The sequence below is a fragment of the Helianthus annuus genome, chromosome 6, assembly GCF_002127325.2.
Source record: "Helianthus annuus cultivar XRQ/B chromosome 6, HanXRQr2.0-SUNRISE, whole genome shotgun sequence".
Classification (NCBI taxonomy): Eukaryota; Viridiplantae; Streptophyta; class Magnoliopsida; order Asterales; family Asteraceae; genus Helianthus; species Helianthus annuus.
This window is the reverse complement of record NC_035438.2, coordinates 5,230,174-5,254,066: the sequence shown is the minus strand read 5'-3', so window position 1 is coordinate 5,254,066 and position 23,893 is coordinate 5,230,174. Positions and strand designations below refer to the sequence as shown.

The 23,893-nt window shown below is 35.5% G+C and overlaps 1 protein-coding gene and 1 long non-coding RNA gene across 3 annotated transcripts; both read left to right on the top strand.

Annotated features, from left to right (window-relative positions):
* The first annotated feature begins 6,151 nt into the window (after nucleotides 1-6,151).
* On the top strand, nucleotides 6,152-12,156 carry LOC110864449 (B2 protein). Its single transcript, XM_022113523.2, has 5 exons — nucleotides 6,152-6,847; nucleotides 7,470-7,570; nucleotides 8,073-8,156; nucleotides 11,656-11,766; nucleotides 11,857-12,156. The coding sequence occupies exons 1-5, from the start codon at nucleotides 6,232-6,234 to the stop codon at nucleotides 11,896-11,898; spliced, it is 954 nt and encodes a 317-aa protein (XP_021969215.1). The 5' UTR covers nucleotides 6,152-6,231; the 3' UTR covers nucleotides 11,899-12,156.
* Nucleotides 12,157-17,268: 5,112 nt separating this feature from the next.
* Nucleotides 17,269-22,873, top strand: LOC110945174. Of its 2 annotated transcripts, none has more exons than XR_002595080.2 (8): nucleotides 17,269-17,990; nucleotides 18,086-18,268; nucleotides 20,251-20,335; nucleotides 20,683-20,900; nucleotides 21,184-21,307; nucleotides 21,635-21,887; nucleotides 21,973-22,034; nucleotides 22,740-22,873. It is a non-coding gene; the product is annotated as an uncharacterized LOC110945174 (long non-coding RNA). The 2 variants fall into 2 exon arrangements; XR_004859950.1 differs by having other exon boundaries at nucleotides 20,683-20,971.
* Nucleotides 22,874-23,893: the final 1,020 nt, after the last annotated feature.

Here is a 23,893-nt window from a genome sequence, read left to right as displayed (position 1 = left end):
AAAATTGAAAAAAAAAAAAAAAAATTTTGTGTGTTTTTTAGGCTTTTTTTAGTTAGTTTTCGAGTTTTCGCGTTAAAAGTGGTTTTCATTTGAACCATCCCCTATATATATATATATATATATATATATATATATATATATATATATATATCCCGGTTTTTGTTTTAAAAAAGGAGTCTGGTTCACACTAAAAGCCGAATTTATTTTTTAAGAATGTTATTTTACTTAAATGTAACAACCAAACCAAATTCTTTTAACTTTCTTTTGACATGAATTTTCTTTATTTTATTGAAAATTCAAAAGATTATAGTGTGTTATCGGTTTTTAAGCCAAAAATCTTCATTCCTTTATACATATTTTTGCATTATTATAAATATTTTGGTCTTTTGTTTGTTAAACAATATTTACCTTTTTATGTTTAAGAATGGGTCAATTGAATGACCGAAGATTATTTGGTTTTATTTACAGTTATTATTGTTTGACCCGACCCGAATCGAATAGCCAACCCCGAACATATAATCCGAAACATAGCGATAAGAAAAAAAAATTTGGTCCCATGACTTTTCCGCCCCATGAAACTTTTGGTCAAGCTCCGTCACTAATTGATTTCCGTTATGCTAAAATGATGTCTAAGAAAAAAAATCAAAAAAATACCTATTATATAAGTTATTATTCCTAATATTTATTATATAATAAAAAAATATTTATTATATGATCGTAAAATCTGGTTATATGATATCGTTTAATCATTTGCAAAAACGTTTGTAACTTTTGATCCACGATGAATTACGAGTCTAGTTTTCGGGCCGAACACCTAAAGCCCAAATTCAGGCCCAAGTTCCGTTTCTTAGTTACAACTTACAACTTACAAGGCCAGCTTTACATAGTAACTTTCAACGATTATTTTTGATTGAATGATGACACTACTTGTTGCACATATACGTTTTTTATGACTTGTATGTATTCTACGTTTCTTTTGTGATAGTCTGAAAATCCTAAGTGTAATCCTATATAGATAATATTAATTCATTAATATATAAGCTTTCCTTGTTAATCTTTTCTTCATACCTGCCTGAAAATTGCACAACTCAAATGTTTCTCTCTCTAGATTTCCATCAATCTCTCCGGATATGAAAATGAAAACTTGATGACGTTATATGATTGTTACGAACACATTATAAGAACCATTCAACTATTATTTTTATGTACATGCATACAACTATAGTTAATTGTTTTCTATAATTTGTTACTAAATCACCTTAGGGTGAACGGGGTGTCTAGCGGTGAGATGGGTGGTGACTGTTCATCGCGCGGCAACACCGTCGCCAACTCCGCAATTGATGCGCTAAAACGAAAAGGATGGGGATGAGTCACTGAGTGTGTTGTTTGGTTTTTTGACCTTTGGAGAACGTGCAACTACTATAATGCCAACGAGTGGAGCACCCCTTACGTTTGAGTGCAACATGGGGAGTGGAGAGAGAGTTGACATGGCATAGTAGAATTTGCTTAGGTAAAGAGGGGACTACTCCCCTAGTGGAGCACCCTTACACCCTTGTATCATTGTAGATTTAACAATAGTTATTAGATAATTTGCATAGCCGATGATGGCCAGCCCAGCTGGTCGGAGGTGGGAGGGTTTCCCACGCTTGTGTGGGTTCCCGCCCGGGTGGTTCCCAGTTCAATCCACGGGGTATGCAAAACATGCGAAGCCTTCGGGCGAGGGGTTGAAAAGCCTGTATGCGCGGGGGATTCGAACCGAGGGTGTGTAGGTTGTAGGCAAACGACTTACCCAGGTGATCTAAGCCGTTAAAAAAAAGATAATTTGCATGGAAAAACTATATGTTTTAATTTTTTTTTAACTTAATGGTTTATATTTTTTGTAAATCACTAGGCTCCACACTGTTTGATTAGTTGTCTGAACTATTTTTCTTAACGATGAATTTTACAAAAAGAAAAAAGCAACAAGCAAGAAGCTAGCCGGTTAAATATATAAACAATATATGAATAAGAACAGATGTTTCATCCACTTAGTTCATTTATTTTACACTTCTTAACCTTGTTCCCATACGATGTAAAGCTTAATCTTGTTCCCATACCACGTAAAGGAAAAGTGTAAAAGATTAGCGAACAAAAGGAAATTCTTCTTTCTCCTATGCGTGAAGATCACTTGGTTCCTTAACTCCCAAATAGAGCAGGGCCGGCTAATGGGCCGGCCAAGTCGGGCGACGACCCGAGGCCCAAAAGTTCAAGGGGCCCGACAAGTTTTTAAAAATTGTTATATATATTATGTATAATAAAAGGTCCAATTCTTCATTTAAGCCCAAATTTGAAACCCAATTAAAAAAAATAACAAGGATGGGGCGTTAAAACTTGAGTGCGAATGGGGTTTCCCACTCCCAGGGACATCGCAGAACAAGGCACCTACGATTGGGGGGTTCGATCATCATCAGCGATTAGGTTTCTATTCTTGCAATATTCCGTGTTCAGAACCAGAAGCTACACCGAATCCACACACAAAATCGTCGTATTGTATTTATATATATATGATTGAGGAGTTTATATTATAGGAAGGAACTCAATTTTTTTTGTCTCGCACGCGGCTCAAAAGTTTTTTTTATTATTCTAGGGGACGACTCTGAAATAGACCAGCAAGTGACAGATAATCGACCTCGCCATTTCTTTCTTTGCAGCAGAGATAGAAGAGAGCTCGATCCACTCGATTAAATCATCTGGAAGTAATGACCCTAGAAATTGGATCCCTACCCATCCTTCAATAAGCCTCCACACCAAAGATCTAGCCAGGCACTTCGTGACATGTGAGATATAGTTTCACATGGGACACCACAAAGAGGACATAAATTGCAAGTAATATACACTCCTTTATCTCGTAGGCAACTATCCAGTCGAACCCTTCAAGCGCATATGTTAACCTTCCGAGGCACGTAATTGATCAAAACAGAGGCCATATACGAGGAAGGAAGAATATAGGCCTTGATACGCTGACGAATGACATGAACTGAGAACTCCGTGACACCAAAGGTAGTTTAAGTTCATGCATCGGGATCCTCGCTAAGATGAACCTCGGCTAGACAACCATACATGTTAGCAATCTCATCGGCTTCCCTTCCACTTCTAACACCTTCCTCCATGCCTAGTTTTGACGTACCATCTTATCCCTCACCATACAACCCTAATTTGACTCTAATGCGAACAAACGAAGGAAAGCGATGGCAAGGACCAAACAACCACCCAACCAGAAAAACGTATTCTCCCCTCTACCCACCTTTCTCGACAAGGAAGAGAAAGGAATTAAACCCAAGTTATTGAGCTTTCGGAATAGTTGTTTGAACTATTCATTTTTTAAATGCCGACGGGAATTAAACACTCAACTTTAATCTATTGATCGAGATCAATACCAACACAGGAAATGTTAGTTGACAGTCTGAAATTTAAACATATTTTTCATTGGTGATCCTATACTAACTGAAAGTTAACTCAGTTAGTTTTTGTTGACGTGGACTAGCACATAATCAATCCACGTTAGCAAAAAAGTTTGTCACATAAGCAATCTATGTCATCAAAACTTTGAATTATTTGCCACATAAGTAATTTACGTCATCAAAACGTTGACTTTGTTAGCCACATATGCTCTTTACATCAACACAAATTAACTGTGTTAATTTTCAGTTACTACGAGATCCACGAAGAAAAATACGTTTAAAGTTGAGACTGTTGGTTGACATTTCCTGAGTTATAATTAACCCCTGTCAATAGATCGAACTTTGAATTATTAATATATATATATAAACACTAGTTATTTGTGAAGTGAGTGAACAAATCTTAACCATTGATTTACATCATCAAATTGTAAACTACACTAGTGTATTTTCATCATCAAATCTTAATCAAATCCTGGCCATTGATTTACACTTATGTATTGATAATCAAGGGTTAAGATTAGTTCACACAGTTCAATGTCAAGAGAGTTCTTAACAAATGAACCTAACTCATATATAGATTTAAAATGTAATCAAAATTCTTAACAAATGAACCTAACTCATATATAGATTTAAAATGTAATCATAATTGTAGTTTTCTTAATGATGAAGACAGTATTGAGAACAAAACGAAAAAAAAGCGTTTACGTGTGAACACCTTTAATTCCAAACTTATAATTTGCACCCTTAAATATAGGTTTTATTAAAACTTAAAACTAACCTATTTGGTATAGAAGTAGTTAGTTCTTGGCCCTCGCTCCCAACCAATTTTGAGTTGCCTGTTGCATTTGATAATCAACATTTCTGTTTCTGGAAGCTTATTTAGAGTTGGATTTTGAATTCTAACTCGCTATCAATTGAACTTAAGTTGTAAATCTCAAAACATGTCACTATATATTTCATATCAAAACTTTATGGATAGTATTGGACGTGCATCAAACAAGCAAAATCCACAAAATATTACATTTTTTAACGGCGAAACTTCTATATAGAATATAGGAAACGGGTTAGCAAAAAACTGGGACCGGAAATTACAAAATTACATCACAAATGTTAAAATCGACCCACTATCCCACTTAAGGTTACAAAATTTAGAACTTCCCGTAACAAAGAAAAGAAGTTTCTTTAATGACATCCGTTGTTCGGTTGAAGTGAATATGCCGCTCATTGAATGTTTTCTCATTTCTTGCTTTCCAAATTTTCCACGCCGTAACTAGAATCACGGCCCCAATTAATTTCTTCCACGTCCTAGAACCATTTATCGCCACCACGTTCCCCAAAATCTCTTAAACCGTAGCCGAATATGAATCTTGTATAGACATGTCCCATTATTACCATATTAATGTTTCTAGGTGAATGACTAAACCATATCTTTATTGAAGATCTTTAAGCAAGAAAAAGTAAGGTAATATCCTTTTTTTTTTTTTTTTAATTTGAGAAACCAAACACTTTGTTTTTCATAATTTGGCAAGAAGTTCATTTTTATTAAAGTGATTAACCTTTGTTACCCTGTCATTATTTTATATGTGTGTGATTAATCATCCTTAACACATTAATTATTAAACATATATAAGTTAAAGAGACACTATACCAACCCATAAACTTGTAGGGACCATCAATGTATTTTACAACCAAACTAAGGCTTTGGTCCCTTTCAAGAAAACGTCTTCGTAACACCGATTCACCAAGTCTTTGTCTCTCTTCCACCTCTACGCGTTTTTGTGTCATCATCTCCTTCAATTTCCACAAAAATAAAAATAATAATAATAATTTTTGAGAAATTGGATTTTAATAACCCCTAGGAGACGTTATTAGCCATTGGTAGTCCCATTTTTTATTCAAATTGACACTCCCACCTTTCGAATATTTTGCCTCCACGGGTCCTCAATTAAAAAACTTAATGGAGTTAAGTTTTTTTCGACTTACAAACTAATGCTTTAGGCTTTTAACCAAAATTAGGTTACGAGTCGATTGATATAAGATTTACCTCGAAACAGTGTTACAAATTAGGGATGAGCTCGGTACCGGAACCGAAAGTACCGGTACTGAAAATCCCCAAAGTGGGTACCGGTACCGAATATACCCGGTACGGTTCGGTACCGGTATTTGAGGGTAAAAACCGGTACCGAACCGGTACCGTACCGGACCGGTACCGAACCGGTACCGAACCAGTACCGAAAATGTCAAAATTCGGTACCGAAAATGTATCCGGTTCGGTAAATTCGGTACCGGTACTGGTTCGGTACCGGGTCCAATTTGCTCATCCCTACTACAAATGATGTAAATTGTGCTTCAATTCGGTTGTTTAAACTTCCAATTAACAAAAATCAAGCTGTTTGGCGCACTGTTTCAATGTAAGTTTTACATCAATCGTCTCGTACTCTCGTTCTGATCAAAAGCTCTAAAACATCAGTTTGTTATTCAGGAAAAAAAACTTAACTCTGTTAAGTTATTTTTAACGACAAACTATTATACAAACAGAATATAAAGGTTGGACCACTGTCAGAAAAAAAAAAAAAAAACACAGTTGAGATTATCATTGAAAAAAAAAAGTGTAGATTATTTAAATCTAATTTGGCAAATAATAATAATTTTTCAAACTCCTTTAAAAACCTCATTTAATTTCAACACATTTCCTAGAAATTTCCTCACTCTTTCTATATATCTTTCACCTAATGGTTTCTTTGAAACAAAAAAGAAAAACACTCAAATAATTTTCTAACTTTTTTTCATCATGCAGAACAACTATCAATCATCCTTTCGGCAGTTCAGTGATGAGCTTCGTGTTCAAACCAACAATCTCTCAAATCTTTCTCTTAACGACTCCATCTGGAGCACCTCTTACGTATCGAAACGGCCCGAAAAAGACCGTCGGAATTTCGACATTCGCGTAGGAGGAAATGCCCACAACACCACCACCAATGGAAACAATAGTTCCGGACCGTCAAACCCGGACTTCAACGGGTTCAACTTTGGTTGGAAGATCGGGTCCTCTGGGGTAATCGGGTCAAGTAGTCCGAACCCGGTTGGTGATTATGGGATTAATGGAGGGTTTAATAAAGGGGTTTATTTAAACCCTGGTTTGAATGTTAACCAGAATATTAATCAGGTTAGTAATGTTGTTAAAGTTGTGAATGATAAAGATAAACGTAAGCATGGGAAAAACAAAAAGAATCGTGGTAATAACAACGTTAGTAAAAGTGAAAAAGACGGCGGGAAGAATAGTGTGGATAAGAGATTCAAGACACTACCGCCGTCAGAATCTTTGCCGAGAGATGAAACGGTTGGCGGTTATATCTTTGTCTGCAACAATGATACCATGCCAGAGAATCTCAAGCGGGAGTTATTCGGTAACTCACACACCTTCTAATTTGGTACCGTTTACTTTTAGTTTTAGCATAACTCACACACTTTTTAACTACGTCTTTGTACTAGTTGACTGATGATACTTTCAACTTGTATCACATCACTCTCAACTTTCAACTTGTTTTCCTCTGACACTCTCAAATTAACCGTACCCTAACCTAGTTAGTTTTTGCTTATGTGACACTTTGTTTGGTGACATGAGATCTGACGTGACGTTTTTTTTTTTTTTTTCTGACGTAGCACTTATTTAGTGATGTGGCTGATAACATGTCATCTAACGTGGTTTCTTTTTATGACATGGTATTTCACATGGCACTTGTTTGATGACATGGCATTTGAATAAGTTAACTAGGTAAGGGTTCAGTTAGTTTGAGAGTGCGAGATGAAAATAAGTTGAAAATTGAGAGTGGTGCGATACAAATTGAAAACTGGAAGTGTTATCGGTCAATTGATGAAAGTTATGGTTATTTAAATAAACTGGATATATAATGAAAATAACTTAAAAAAGCAAGAGTGAATTAAAGTCTAATTGTGACGTGTTGAACTTAAAAAAGTAAGAGTGAATTAAAGTCTAATTGTGACGTGTGAATTGGTATGGTATGGCAGGTTTACCACCGCGTTACCGTGACTCGGTTAGGCAAATCACGCCTGGTTTACCCCTTTTTCTCTACAATTATTCAACCCACCAACTTCATGGAGTTTTTGAGGTAATATTAATTAGACTACTAATAAATACAGTTTTATTTCACATACAAGAAGCTTTTCGTTTTTGGTAGCCGAGCACGTTTTTCGAGCTAAGGATCGTTTTAAGCTCTATTTCTAAAACTTGAGCTCGACTCCTAATTAGTTTTCCAACTCGATCACGGTTTGAATTTGGCTCACTTATTGTTTATTAATTAGTGTGTGTATATATATTTATAATTATTATCCAATAATTTTTTTAGCTATAAATTTTATAAAATATTTAATAATATAACTATATATTCAAAGTTTTAATTAAAATTATATAAATAATATGCTCGTATAGGCTCGCGAGCCAAGTCGAGCTCAGTAAGTGAAGCTCGGACCGGAGCTCACTCGATAAACAAGCTCATAAAGCTTGTTTAAACTCGGCCTGATTCAAACATTCTGCGAACCTATCTTGGTGTCTGTCGGGAGAAGCATGAGTGGGGCCCACCTTAACTAACACCGAGTTGTTAATTTGTGCAGGCTGCCAGCTTTGGGGGTACAAACATCGATCCCACTGCTTGGGAGGATAAGAAAAACCAAGGCGAATCCTCCTTTCCTGCTCAGGTACGTTCCCTTTATGCACTATTATTAGTTGGTAAATAGTCAAAATAGAATTTATATCGAAATGTACAGAAAAAAATTTAACGTACAAACGTATTTAGTCTTTATAATAAAACGCACAATAGAAAATCATAAGAAAAAAAACAAAATTATAGGATTAAAAACGTATATTATTTATAGTAGGTGTATAATAGAAACTTAATTATAAAAAAATGTCAAAGTTAGTGTTCAAGTAAGTTGGTAATTGTTATAAACTATAGAGTTAAAAATAAATATTATTTATAATATAAGTTGTGTAATTGAAACTAAAAAAATGTCAAAGTTGTCATAGTTACTATTCACCCAAAGTTGGTAATTATTATATATATAATATAATAAAGAGTAAATTACGTTTTTGGCCCCTGTGGTTATATCAGTTTTACTATATTGGCCCAAAATAAGAATTTTTAACAGATTTGCCCCCGTGGTCCCTATAACTAACCATTTTGCCCCCTAAATCTAACCAAACCCTAACTCTGGTTAATTAATTGGCACATGACTTGCACATGATGAGTAAAATTGTAATTTCCCTCCCCTTTTATGAATAAAACCCAGATCTTCATTATCATCTTCAACCATCATCATCCCAGATCTTCATCTTCAATTAAATCTAAAGATCTTCATCATCTTCAACCATCATCATCCCCAGAACTTCATCTTCAATTAAATCTAACCCAGATCTTCATCATCTTCAACCATCATCATCCCTAGATCTTCAATTAAATCTAACCCAGATCTTCTTCATCATCATCCCCACATATTGAAAACTAGAAACAAAATGCATCACAAAGCATGAAATCGAATCGTTTTTCTGCTATAAGAAAGTCTAATTTGACTTTTGGTTCTTTAAACAGTCAAACAAAATGCATCACAAGGCAGACTAAAAACTGACCAACACTTTTCAAGATTTAGTAAAGTTCAAAAAAATCCAAACCATTTCCTAAAACATGCCTGACAATCACCATATGAAATCAAACCCAAATTTGAAAATACAATAAAAACACAAAAAATAATTAAAAAAAACAACTGAATATGTTTTTTTTTAGAAAACAAGCAGATACTCAACATCATAGACCAAAAATTGAAATTATTAAATAAAGAGAAAAATGCCCGGATAGTCCCTGTGGTTTCGCCTTTTTTCACCTATAGTCCCCAACTTTCTAAAACTACCTGAATAGTCCCCAAGTTTTGCAATTTTGTTCTCGGATAGTCCCTGGCGCGTAACTGGGTTAGTTTTTAATGTTAGATGGGTGTGAAATAACTATAATGCCCTTACTAATAAATTTTTTTAATTTTTAATATTAAAAGAAATATTTAAATAGGTCCCACTGTCATCATCTTCATCACCCCAAACCTTATCTCACCATTATCATCTTCTTTACCCAACCCACCTCCAATCTTACCCCATCATCAACTCAACCCAGTACATGCATATATAATTAAGAGACAATTTCAATTTAAAGCCTGCATACATACATCAGACAATTCAATTTAAAACCGAACACATACATACATTGAACCACCACTGTGGAAAATCTCCAAAACTTGAGGCGGTGGTGAGCATCAAACCGCCATGGAACCTGCAACCAAACTCTCCGCCACTGTCGCATTTCTTCCGCCACCGCCCCTGTTCACAATCTTCCGCCGCTCAATCCCGATCCACCCGCACCAGTGGGCCCATGTTTTTGATTGAGTAGCATTCTCCCAATACGACATATTCAACGTCTGTAATAAATACAAATGCTTAGCTTCTTGAAAAGTTACAAAATAAAAGGAAAATTCGGGTTGTGTTTTTTAAGAACTGATACCTTCATCGACGCCCACCCTTGTTTAACAGATACAAGACTTTCATCATTGATCCCACAGCATCCTTCTAAAACCAATTCTTCAAGATACTGCAACCTCAAAATTGAAGGCAAGCATTTTTTGGTGATCTGTCGTACAAACAAGAAACAATCTGAATTAGGAATGTATCAAACAACCAAAAATCATAGGCTTTTTTCATCAAAAACATGGGCCCACTGGTGCGGGTGGATCGGGATTGAGCGGCGGAAGATTGTGAACAGGGGCGGTGGCGGAGGAAATGCGACAGTGGCGGAGAGTTTGGTTGCAGGTTCCATGGCGGTTTGATGCTCACCACCGCCTCAAGTTTTGGAGATTTTCCACAGTGGTGGTTCAATGTATGTATGTGTTCGGTTTTAAATTGAATTGTCTGATGTATGTATGCAGGCTTTAAATTGAAATTGTCTCTTAATTATATATGCATGTACTGGGTTGAGTTGATGATGGGGTAAGATTGGAGGTGGGTTGGGTAAAGAAGATGATAATGGTGAGATAAGGTTTGGGGTGATGAAGATGATGACAGTGGGACCTATTTAAATATTTCTTTTAATATTAAAAATTAAAAAAATTTATTAGTAAGGGCATTATAGTTATTTCACACCCATCTAACATTAAAAACTAACCCAGTTACGAGCCAGGGATTATCCGAGAACAAAATTGCAAAACTTGGGGACTATTCAGGTAGTTTTAGAAAGTTGGGGACTATAGGTGAAAAAAGGCGAAACCACAGGGACTATCCGGGCATTTTTCTCTTAAATAAATTAAATCATAGAGATGTAAAATTTGTAATTTTTATCATAATCCCAGATTCAAAATACCCATTTGAACAAATTAATATCCAATAAAAAAATAAATTAACAGTTAACAGAAACAAATTCAAAAATCAAGATCCAACACATGCGATGAACAAGATCTAACACATGAGTCGCCGGAGACCAACCTCCACATCTTCAATGACTAGCGGCTTGTTAGGCTCATACGCCACTGCAGTTGCATCGGAATTTAAAGGGGATGAGGGGATGATGATGATCAGTCGATTCGCTCATATAACAGAAGAAACAGAGCAGTACAGTCAACAAGCACAAGCAATCGGAAGATCAGATGATATGAGTTCAATCCCAGATGTAATGGGGGAAATCGAAGATCATGGGCTGCGGATGAGGGGATGATGATGATGATGATGGTTCTTCATCTGGATTTGCAGTGCAAAAAGTGGAGGATGAGGGGATGATGATGATGATGATGATGATGATGATGGTTGAAGATGATGAGATCTGTAAAAAGTGGAGAACAGGGATGAATGTGTTAAATCAGTTTATTTATTTAGAGTAAATTACATTTTGGTCCCTGTGGTTTTATCAATTTTAAAGAGGGGGAGGGGAAATTACTAATATGCCCATCATGTGCAAGTCATGTGCCAATTAATTAACCAGAGTTAGGGTTTGGTTAGATTTAGGGGCCAAAATGGTTAGTTATAGGGACCACGGGGGCAAATCTGTTAAAAATTCTTATTTTGGACCAATATAGTAAAACTGATATAACCACAGGGGCCAAAAACGTAATTTACTCTATAATAAATAACATAATGTGTCATTGATATATGGGTGGTTGTTGGTTACAGGTGCGAGTCACCACAAGGAGCCTGTACGAGCCATTAGAGGAGGACTCGTTCAGACCGATTCTTCATCATTACGACGGCCCTAAGTTCCGCCTCGAACTCAACATTCCAGAAGTAAGGCTTTTTAGTTTTTAATCATTAGTCACACCAATACATGTTGGTGTTTTTATGCGGTAACTAATAATGTGCCGTGAAAACTGGCAGGCTCTCTCGCTATTGGACGTGTTCGCAGAGAAGAAAAACTGAAGGGTGACCAACATAAAGGCTTCTGGCCTCTGGGGTTCACATGAATAACATACACATGTGTAGGTTACATGAACGTTTGTAGTTCGAGTCTTCGAGAGGCGTAGAATTATTTATATACATATGATTAAGGAAAAAACATTGGGTATTGACTGTTTAGTGCGTTGTAAATAATCGAAGAGGTCTTTGTCATGATCATAAGTTGAGTTATGTACGTTGAACTTGGTATGAATCTTAAACATAACTATTATATTATGGAAACATCTGTGTAGTACATGTGCATCATTTGTTCATTCACTTTTGTTTTTCTTCTTAGACCATAGGTAATGGTTAATGCCCACTAAGGGGCATTTTTCACCACATCATCATCATAATGCCCTTTTAAAAAAGGTGTAATGGTTAATGCCCATTTCATTTATTACTTTCCATTATTTTTCTTCTCTTTGGGCATTATTATAGAAATGCCCCTCAATCTTCATGCCCCTATAATGCCCATGAGTAATGGTGTAAGGGCATTATCAAAATCTTTCATGCCCTTATAAAGCCCCATTACATATGGTCTTAGGGTGAGCTAGGCACTCCCCTAAGAGGGGAGTCCCATCTCTTACGCACACCGAATCAGGTTATGCCACGTCAACTCCTCTCTTAAACTCCCCTCACACCCCAATTTGATGGTGGCACTCCCCTGTTAGGTGACTTGTTTTTTTATTAAAAAAAAATGTTTTGATTGGTTGAAATAACAGATGGGCCCACCATCTCCTCCCTCTTCACGCGGTGACTTCTCCCCGATTCCCCTCCCCGCACCCCCTCCCCGCACCCCCTCCCCGCACCAACGGCGGCGGTGTTCCCGCTAGGTGACTTGGGTCACCGAAAGGGGTTACCGCTGGTGCCCCGGATACCCTTATGACATGGCCTTAATTTTTATAATTAATAATTTATTCAAATTTAAGAAACTACTCAATCTGATGAAAAATAGTGAATACAATCCTCAACTCATAAAAAGTTAAAGAAAAGTTGTGAAATAAATTTGATCTCTTAAAAAGATTAAGCAATCTGACAATTTGTATTGTTATAGTAATTAAAAGATAAATTTGCAGAAATCAACCTTTATGTTATACTCAAAGTACACTTCGTATCTTTCACTATGAAATAGTCAAAAACCAACCTTTATGTTCATATTTTGATACATGGTCAACCTTTAACACTAACACTGCTAGATGATTTGGTTAAGTCACCTCACATGCAAAGGGTATTAATGTCTTTTCCTTGTATTTGTAATTAAATAAATTTATTTAAACTAAATTTATTAATGTCTTTTCCTTATATTAGTAATTCACAGCTACTTTATTCAAAGTTAAGAAACTACTCAATCAGATGAAAAATGGCAAATACAATCCTCAACTCATAAAAAGTTAATGAAAAGTTGTTAAATAAATTTGATATCTTAAAAAGATTAAGAAATCTGACAATTTGTACAGTTATAGTAATTAGCTTTTATTTTTGTAAAACTAAAACCGGGTTTAAATTGGGTGGGGGTTGGGTACAATTGGCAAAACTATTGGAGTTAATATGTTGTTCCCCTTAAAGTCAAGGGTTCAAGCCTCCCCGAAAATGGGTTTGATATACTACATTTTTATAACCAACTAGGGTTAAGACCCGCCCGCGTTGCGGCGCGGATACATCGTAAACATTGAATGGATTAGTCCAAACGTTATACATTAACCATATGGAAACACACATTTCGACGTATCCAGTTGAACGCAGTGTAACCTGTATAAGCATTGTGATTGGATCAAACGTAAAGTAAATGGAATTCATATCGAACAATCATAACGTATTATATATGACCCAACTTATACAATAAAAATGTAACAGGTATGAAGGAAAATATGCACATGTAATCGAAAGGGATTAATTAGAGCTTTCGAAAAAAAAAGAGAAAAAAAAACCATAATTTGGCTCCACTCGGTTCGAAACAAACTTTACGAAACGTACATAAAATAAATACGAAAACATATTATATTTGACCTGAATCATTTCCCAAAAACGTTTACGTCGAAACGTAGAACAACTTGAACTTATACGAAAACGTACATATAAATATGCACGTAAAAATGGTTTCTTTAAACGAAAACGTATTATATTTGACCTGACTCGTCTATAAAAAAAAGTTTACGTCGGAATGTAGAAGAAATCATATTTACACATACCCGTACATAAAATATGCACGTAAAAAATAGTTTTTAAGTAAAGGAAATATAGGGGTAAACCGAAACAAAAAATTAGTAAAAAATTTAATAGGTTAAAAACGTTTGTAAAACCGTGCCAAGTAGCACCAATGCCACAACCGCATCGACTCTCAACATCGTAAAAATAAAACAGATAAAATAGTAAAAATTACACTGAACGAAAAGCAGACTAAAATCGTTGAACCACACACATCCGTTACAGTGTCTTAATACGAAGAAATTAACCAGGAACGTAAAACGTAGAAAATAATAACTTAGTGGATCTACGACTCGCCCGTTGCGGCGAACTTTTCAAAATGGGAAAAATGGACGCGTTGCGACGGGTCTGTCAAATATGAAAAATAGAGCAAAAACGTTGAGCCTCACATGAACGCTACGATATGTTAACTCGCAAAATTTAGAAGGAAACGTAAAACGAAAAACTTGCGAAAGATAAAAAGCATGGGATACGAAAGTTGTAAATAAAAAGTGTTGTGTTAAATTATAAAAGATGGAAAACTTTGGGTTAAAAGTAAAAAAATGAAAAGGGGTTAAAATGTAAATTATGAAAAGTTTGGGTTAAAAAGTAAAAAAATCAAGTTTTTTTTTGAAACACTCACTAAGCAAAAAATACAACTAATGATGCACATATAAGTTGGTTATTAATATATGGAATAATAAGTAATACAATAAATAAGGTTGTTGTCAAATATACTAGTATATTTTTATAACCAAAGGAGTATAAACTAAAACAAATTCATAAAAGTTGGAAAGATGGTAAACAAGTGCATGGGCTACATGCTTCCTGATAGTGGTGCACAAATCTGGTATTAAGTAATACTCGGTTCCTGTCAAAACAGTTTACGGGTATGGTTAACAAGGTCAAAATCTAAGTATGGCAATACATGGGTCGGATATGAAACCCGGTTTGAGAGGGGAAGGGATCGAGTTTACTCGGTCTTGGTTATGGATTTTGACTGATTCAGATCAGGTATAACCGGGTCAGAATGCATAAGTATTTGAATAACTCGATTCAATTAATTCGAGTACTTGAAATTCAATTTGTTATACATCCCAAATTGTGAGGTTAGAATACGTGAGTATTTGAATAAAGGTTTAAACGTTCAATCAACTGTTCTAGAATCTGATCGGTATATGTTTTTCTTTTCTTTTTGATTAAACTTCCGTTTTGCTCCCCGTGGTTTGGTCATTTTAACGGTTTTGCTCCTATAGTTTAAAAATAGCCATTTTCCTCCATGATATTTTTAACTTATCTTCATTTTGCTTCCAGCCTCTAACTCCATCAGGGGGGAAACTGGCGACAAACTCGTAAAATTAGGGAGCAAACTGGTGACAAACTCGAAAGATCATGGAGGAAAATGTCTAATTTTAAACTATTGGAGCAAAACCGTTAAAATGATCAAACCACAGGGAGCAAAACGGAAGTTTACTCTTTATTTTTATTGAACGGCTAAAATCATAGTGTACTTGCTTTTTACAGGATTTGAACCCACAGTCACTTTTTTAAGGAATACACCGCTTTTATCATGAGTTACATAACTAAGATATATAAATAGTGACGGACAACCACTTGGTTTCCACATGGCAGTGGCTTCGTTGTCCAGGAATTGAATTGTTTTTATTCTCACGGGGCCCGGCCCATCTCATTGGCTTTCTACTACCTTTTGTATAACACAAATGGAAATGATTTATTTATGTTATTTTTTGTTTAACAATTAATAGCATCATGATAGTTGCTTATGACAAACATTATACAAATAATGATTTCACTTACAAACGTATGCATTATTATCTTTCGACACTTAAAGAAACCAAAGACATAAGGTAATACAAGAGCAGAGTATGTATTAGCTCTCTATGAATTAAATCTATATTTGATCCAAAGAACATGTTTCATGAACACATAAGACATGAATTAAATCTTGATTTAACCTGTTTTCGTTACATTTATGATTTTTTTTTTTATTTCTTACTATCTAACGCGATCTTACAACTCCATCCACAATCCAAACATGGGATGTACCTTGCGCCACCACACTGTTCACTCACTTACCATGGAGAGAGTAACTGTGATCATCGGTTGAATATCGATTGGGTTGGGTGACGGGTCAAGTTTCGTCACTTGACTCATCAGGTTGTTGGTTTATGGTTGATGGTAGGCTACGTATGGGTTTTTTGTAATACAATGGATCAAAGTTAGATTGATCTTGCAGAAAACAGGAACTTATTGAGGCCATAAAACTCTTATCAAAGTTTAATTAAGAAATCAAGTTTTGTAACAAAAAAAAAAACGACTTATGATGCAAGTTACAAAACTGTCCAGATAATGATACCAGTAGCCTCAATATAGCGATCAAAATTTTTCACCATAATCGAAATAGTCAAAAAATCCGGACCGAAAAAACCGAACCAAAACAAAAACCGACAGTTTGGTTTTCGGATTTTCAATAACCAAAATTCCGGTTCCGTTTCCGGATAACTATTTTCAATAACCGAAAAATAACCAAACTGAACCGATAAGCTATAATAGTAGGCCAAATCCATATATTTTTATGTTTAAGTTGTTTAAGTGTTTAACTCATGCTACTAACAATTATTAACTAGTTTAATACCCGTCCGTTGGACGGCTTACGCTAACAACGTAACAAACAAATATAATGTATATTGATGGTGTTTCGGTTTGGTTCTCCTTTTCCTCTTTTCCATCTCCTATTTGAAAATATTATAACCATAGAACTTTTCTTTTTCTTCTTTTCAAACCACTGAAACACATTCTCAAAACACATTATCCAAACACTACAAAAATGACATATTAACTTTTAATGGCTAGTTTAATACCCATCCGTGGACGGGTTAAGTTAATGTATTATACATGAATGAACCTATAAACACAACTAACTTGAATTTAAATATTTCCCATGATGTATATTATAAGATCATTATAACTTCAATTGTATTTCCATATATTTCATTAAGTTAATATTGAAATACATTAACTTAACCCGCTTAAACACGAGAGATGGGCTTGAAGTCCTTGGGCCCAAGCCCATTTAATAAACCTAAAAATATAAGTCAGTGTTCACTCTTTATCATTCTAAAAACCCTAAAACATCTACACACCTCCAGCCGACATCCCCTATCACCCCTCTGCTTTCTTTGTCCGATCATCGGCGACCGGTGCCGGTTACCGGCCGGCCACAGGGGTCCCGTGCTTGCTAGCATGTCACCCCACACAACCCCAAGCTCCCTCTTCATCTTAACCCGTCGCACACACCGCTACCCTGTCCAAAGCGAGAGAGAGAGAGAGAGAGAGAGAGAGATCGGAGAACAGGAGAGGGGCCGATCACCTATTTCACGGCAATAGAAGCAGCAAGTGGCGGCGGCAATGGATTCCGACAACCGTTTTTCGGGTAAAACGTACCGGAGGAGCCGGCGACCAACTTACCGGCGATGATGATGGCGGTGGTCGTCAGACATGGCTACAGCACACGGAGGGGGGGGGGGGTGGCGACGACTTTAATTCCCTCCGACAGGTTCACCGGTAAAACCCTCTCCCCGTTTCTGTTATTTTTTTTAAGATTGATGTTTGGCTGTTGATGACTGGTGACGATGATGGTGGCAGTGAAGACACCCGACGGCGGTGGTGGCCGCCGCCAGAGCTTCCTTCAAGTTCAAATTTGGTTCTAGTGCTTAGATTCAGATTTCAAATTTTATTTGGTACGGCTTCGGGTGTTACGGATCAGATTCAGGAACGGTCAACAGTTAACCCGGTCAAAATCAGCAGTTTCGGGTGTCGTTTCAGCGGGTTGTTCGGGCTTCGTTTCGGGTCAAGTAGCTTCGTTACAGGTTCGGGTCTCGTTTCGGATCAAGTAGCTTCGTTATAGGTTCGGGTCTCTATTTGGGTTCAAGGTTAACTCATTTAATGGTTCTACTTGTTTCAGTTTTCGCTCGGGTCGTGATACGGTCCAGTTTTGAGTCTCGGTCTACAGTACGGGTCATATTTCAGTTCGGGTGCTGGTTTGGTCAACTTCAGTCAACTCCGGATCAAAGTCAGATGCTGGTTTGGTTCGAGTTCCGGTCAACTCAGCCTTGGTTCGGGTCAACAACAGTCAAAGAAAGACCCGGTAAAGTTTTTAGCGTAGCGAGTTATCATTATTACTTTAGTTTATATTTTATTTAGTATTTGCGAACCGAGCTCGAACCATAGTGCCCTAGTTTATACGTTAGTGAATTGTTATATTTTTGGCGAAATTGACGAAACTTATATATATATATATATATATATATATATATATATATATATATATATATATATATATATATATATATATATATATATATATATATATATATATAGGGTAAGGTTCATGCGAGAACCACCTTATTGCGAGAACCGCGAGAACCAATGTGAACACAACCTAAAATAGCTAAAAAAACCTAAAAAAACCCTAAAAAAAACCTAACCCCCACCCCCCCCCCCCCAAAAAAAAAAAACCTAACCCCCCCCCAAAACCTAAACCCCCCTCCCCCACCCCCCAAAAACCTAACCCCCCCCCCAAGCTAAAATGCTAAAAACTAAACCCCCAAAAAACCTAAAAACTCTAAAAAATCAAAAAAAAATTCTAAATTTTTTTTTATTTTTTTACTATTTTTTATGTTCAAATAAAGTAGCGATTTTTATATAAAAATAGTAAAAAAATAAAAAAAAATTTTGGGTGTTTTTTAGATTTTTTTAGGTATTACTGTTTGTGTTCACACTGGTTCTCGCGGTTCTCGCAATAAAGGGTGGTTCCTAACGGATCTTTGTCCTATATATATATATATATATATATATATATATATAGGCTAGGAGTTGGCCAGAAAGTCCAAATTTCCTAAAAAGTGTAAAAAGTTATAAAACACCATAATGTCAACCATAAAACACACCAAAAACCCACAAATAATATGATGAAGATTACTAAAACATCATGTATGTGGGTTTTGTGTTGTGTTTTAGATGTTAAGGCTCTGATTATAGAATGACAAATATTATTGTGTTTTATGTTGTTTAGCATTTTGTGTTTTATATTCATAGTTATACGATGGTGCGTTTGAAGTTTTTATGGACTATTAGAGTTTGAATATGGTGTTTTAGTAATATTCATTCTATTATTTGTGAGTTTTAGGTGTGTTTTATGCCTAAAATTATTGTGTTTTATGACTTTTTACACTTTTTAGGAAACTTGACTTTCTAGCCGAACCTCACCCTATATATATATATATATATATATATATATATATATATTATAGCGTGAGTTGATTGAATTGTTGAATTTTGATAAAATAACGACAACTTTAGTTGTCGGGGCATCTTAAAAATAGGGGAAACTCTGCCCGATTTTTATATAAATCCGGAACACGAAATGTATTTTATTCCAAAAACGACACTTATCAAAAATTTGAGTTTTCTTATGTTAGCATAAGTAAATACTTCAGGTACGGTTAGTGGCATGGGGTAGATTAGGGTTAGTTTTATGTAATTTAGGAATAGGTATAGAGGGACATTCGCCATTAAAAAAGTAAATAAATACTTCACAGTTTTACAACAGAATTAAGACTTTGATTTTGAGTATCGGTTCTTAGTGGTTGTCGTACGGTTAATATTTGTGTGAAAAGTATAAACATGGAGATGGAAACATGATGTTTTGCTCTTTTGTTTGTGTTTTTGGAACGGGAGTAGAACGGTAGCTGATAGGGATATAAGATAACTAACTGCAAAGAGTGCTTTTATTAAGGATTGAGTGTTCTCAACATATCTTGTGTGAAAACAGAGGTTTTCCGTATAAGAAAATGGATGCAGGGCTGGCTCAACTATTTTGAGGGCTTAAAGCGGAAAATTGGGGTCTTTTTTATAAAAAAAATAATTATTTTGCTTACAATTAGTCATGACTCATGAGTGATATAAAGATTGCCATCGGGTCTCCCCGCCCCGTAGCTCGGGTGTAACCCCTTAGTTCTTTTATAAACAAATAAGTTGGGATGTTATAGTGGCCTTTGTAACTCAATAATGCAACTTTATTTGATAAGTGGTAAGCTGTTATTAAGGGCTTTTATGCTAACGGTGCAGGGCAAAACAATGGTTTTTTTTAACCTCTATTAGAGTCCCTAACAAATGGACATCACAAAGCAGTAAGAAGGAACACGCATGACAGGTAACCTACAATCCGTCTTTTGCTTTAGACAAGTTCAACACTAAAGATAAAAAAAAGATGCATAGTAGTTTAAATCACCATTGACGAATAGATAACGCATATAGATTTTAACATACCTGTTGATTAGCAATAATGAAACTGTAGATTGTATTGTTGAACTTGATTAATTGGTGCTTAAATGAATTCAACATAATAATTACACAATATCTACCAAAGTTTTGATTACCAAAAATTTAGGTGATCATGGGTGGTTGAACCATAAATATAGGAGTTATTTAAATATTTCAGTAACCAACCCTTTATAAAAAAATGGTACCTGTTTTGTAACTTCTTCAGTTGGATTGTAGATATTGTGCTAAAAGGCCTTAAACAGCTGGGCCTGGTCCTTTGATACGACATGTGGGTTTTCAATGGGGAGCTTAAAAAGACAACTACAAGTGTCTTTAAACACAATCTTTAATGAGGTGTATAGTTAGAACAACCGGGTGTCGGAGAAGCTTGCTATTCTTGATTGGAGGGCAAAATTGGAGCACTACCCACTCTTGATGCGGTTGCTAACACTAATGTGAGGTTGCTAACACTAATGATGAGCAAATAAGAATGCTTTGTAGTCGGAGAACATGGCCATTTTTTTAGGTAACATAAAACTGAAAAAAAAAAACTGATTTACTGAAAAATAGCTTCCACATATTTTGTGACTTTTGTTACTTTGAAAAACCATCCACATTTATGAGTTGTTTTAAAACACCATATTAAATTTTTATTTTTAACAACATAAGCATTCCATATATTATATAACATATAAATTATTATATAACATATGCCATTTGATCTCACTATGTTTGCAGTGGTGGCTACAACATTAAGACGGGTCCCAGTTCTATAGGGCTGACGAAGTTTGACATGGCTTGTTCCGCAGCGGTGTTAGGCGCTGCAAAATCCGTTGATCAATTTAAACCCCCTGGAGTAAAGGTCAGATGATAATAAATTAGTGATGTGTTACAATCTCCAATGATGTATTTTCACTTCAAAATTCCAAATCTATTGGATTTAATTAGTGGTGGCAAAATAATAATAATAACAATAATAATAATAATAATAATAATAATAATAATAATAATAATAATAAATAATAATAAAAATAATAATAATAAATAAAATAATAATAATAATAATAATAATAATAATAAAAGTAGGCTGCTACTACTAAACTCTTTTAGCATAAAAGCTGAAAACATAATTCCAATTTCTAGTGACAATAATGTGAACTTTAACTGACATATTTGATTTCATACAAAGCTTTGGTACGGAAGGAGATTCAAGATGAAACAGACAGAATCACGGGGAAGTCTAAACAAATATCTCCAATTCCAATCCAGCTCAGCATCTATTCCCCCAACGATATGTTTGTAGTGACTGCAATATTTAGAGAAATAGCTGCTCTTGTTCTTTATTTCTCACACAATGCTGACATCATATCATGATTTTCTTATTCTTCCAGTTGTCTCTTTAACTTTAATCGACTTACCAGGATTGACCAAAGTTGCAGTTGGTACTTTTCTCCACCTTTCTCCTTATTGTTTGGATTAATTTTAAGCTTCATCTGAGTCTGATACAATGAGGGACTTCTTATGCAGAGGGACAACCTGAATCTATAGTTGAAGACATTGAAAAGATGGTTCGAACTTACGTTGAGAAGGTATATTATAATGACTGTTTTGTTAAAACACTTAATGATATGTCATTTTGTTAAAACACTCAATGACATGTGACCTTCCGAGCATCACCATGTTGTATAAAAGATGCAAACAAAAATCTCAAAATATGTTAAAAGCAAGCAACATGTTAAACAGAACCAAATAAATCCAGATGACATGATAAAACATGTTAAAAGTAGTATCTAAAAACATGACAGCAAGACACATGTAATGGAACCAAAAGTTAATCTTCAAAACTGTTTCGTGGCTGAAACACGGCGGATTTTGCTGCATCTTAGGAAGGACTCCACGTCATCATTGTCACCCCAATCAGCATTCATCCATTCATCGTTTTCCAGTTCATCTTCTTCTTCATCATTGTCAGAACTGTAGAGGTCGATGACTTCGTCCCATTTCTAGTTCTGCAGCGCTATCGATCTTTTTCTGGATCGGTTTAGCTTACAAAAAGAGAAAAATGCAATTTGCGTCCCTGTGGTATGTCCCAAACATCAACCTGAGCCCCTAAATTAAATTTTTGGTTTTTTGAGTCCCTGACTTTATAAATTAATAACAGTATGAGTCCCTGCCGTCAGTGTTCCGTCAGTTTGACCGTTTGAGGCTTGTGAAAAGTCCATAATACCCCCAACCCTTAAATAGCGAGCTTAATAAATTCATTACTTCATTACCAGTTTCATTATTATCACCAGTTTCATTATCATCACATCATCAAATAGCGAGCTCTCCCAACTCTCAAGAACATCATCATCATCTTCAACAGATCTCTTCATCATCTTCATCGATCATCATCATCATCTTCATCGAACATCTTCATCATCGAACAGATCAGGTTCATCTTCATCCTCATATTGACTTTTGGTTTGATTCGATGATTTGAATGTGTTTATATTGTGAAAAAAAGAGGGTTGATTCTGTGTTTGATTTTGGGTTCCATTCGATGATTTTTGGTTGATTTTGAAAAAAAAACAGAGGGTTGATTTTGGGTTTAATTTTGGGTTCCATTCGATGATTTTGGGTTCCATTTGATGATTTGCGGTTTATTTTGAAAAAAACAGAGGGTTGATTTTGGGTTTGATGTATCAACAGAGGTTTTGATTCTTGTGGGTTTAGGGTTTAGGGTATCAAAACAGAGGGTTTGAATGTGTTTGGGTTTTGATTCTTGTGGGTTTAGGGTTTAGGGTATCAAAACAAAGGGTTTGAATGTGGGTTTGAATGTGTTTTGGTTTTGATTCTTGTGGGTTTAGGGTTTACGGTATCAAAACAGAGAGGGTTTGAATATGGGTTTAAATGTGTTTTGGTTTTGATTCTTGTGGGTTTGAATGTGGGTTTGATGTGTTTTGGTTTGGTTTTGATTTTTGGTTTGAATGTGTTAGGGTATCAAAACAGAGGTTTGAATGTGTTTTGGTTTTGATTCTGGTTTGCATGTGTTCCTCATTTGAATGTGTTTTGGTTTTGATGCTGGTTTGAATGTGTTTTGTTGTATCGGATCAGTTTTGGATTGAATGTGTTCCTCATTTGAATGTGTTTTGGTTTTGATGCTGGTTTGAATGTTTTTGTTGTATCGGGTCAGTTTTGGATTGAATGTGTTCCTCATTTGAATGTGTTTTGTTGTACAGAATTGCTGCAGACGTAAAGATACGCAAAACACCAACTACGAAGGCGAGAACACTTGACAACCTCCTAGAAGATGGTGCGGTGCACATAAGGAAGTGATTGATATGAATGAATACAACCCCAGTGGCAGATATGTAATTAGCGAGCTCTGGAATTTCATATCTACCACTTGGGTTATATTCATTCATATCTGCTACATTCCGAAGTGCACCCGTCAGTAAAGATCCAC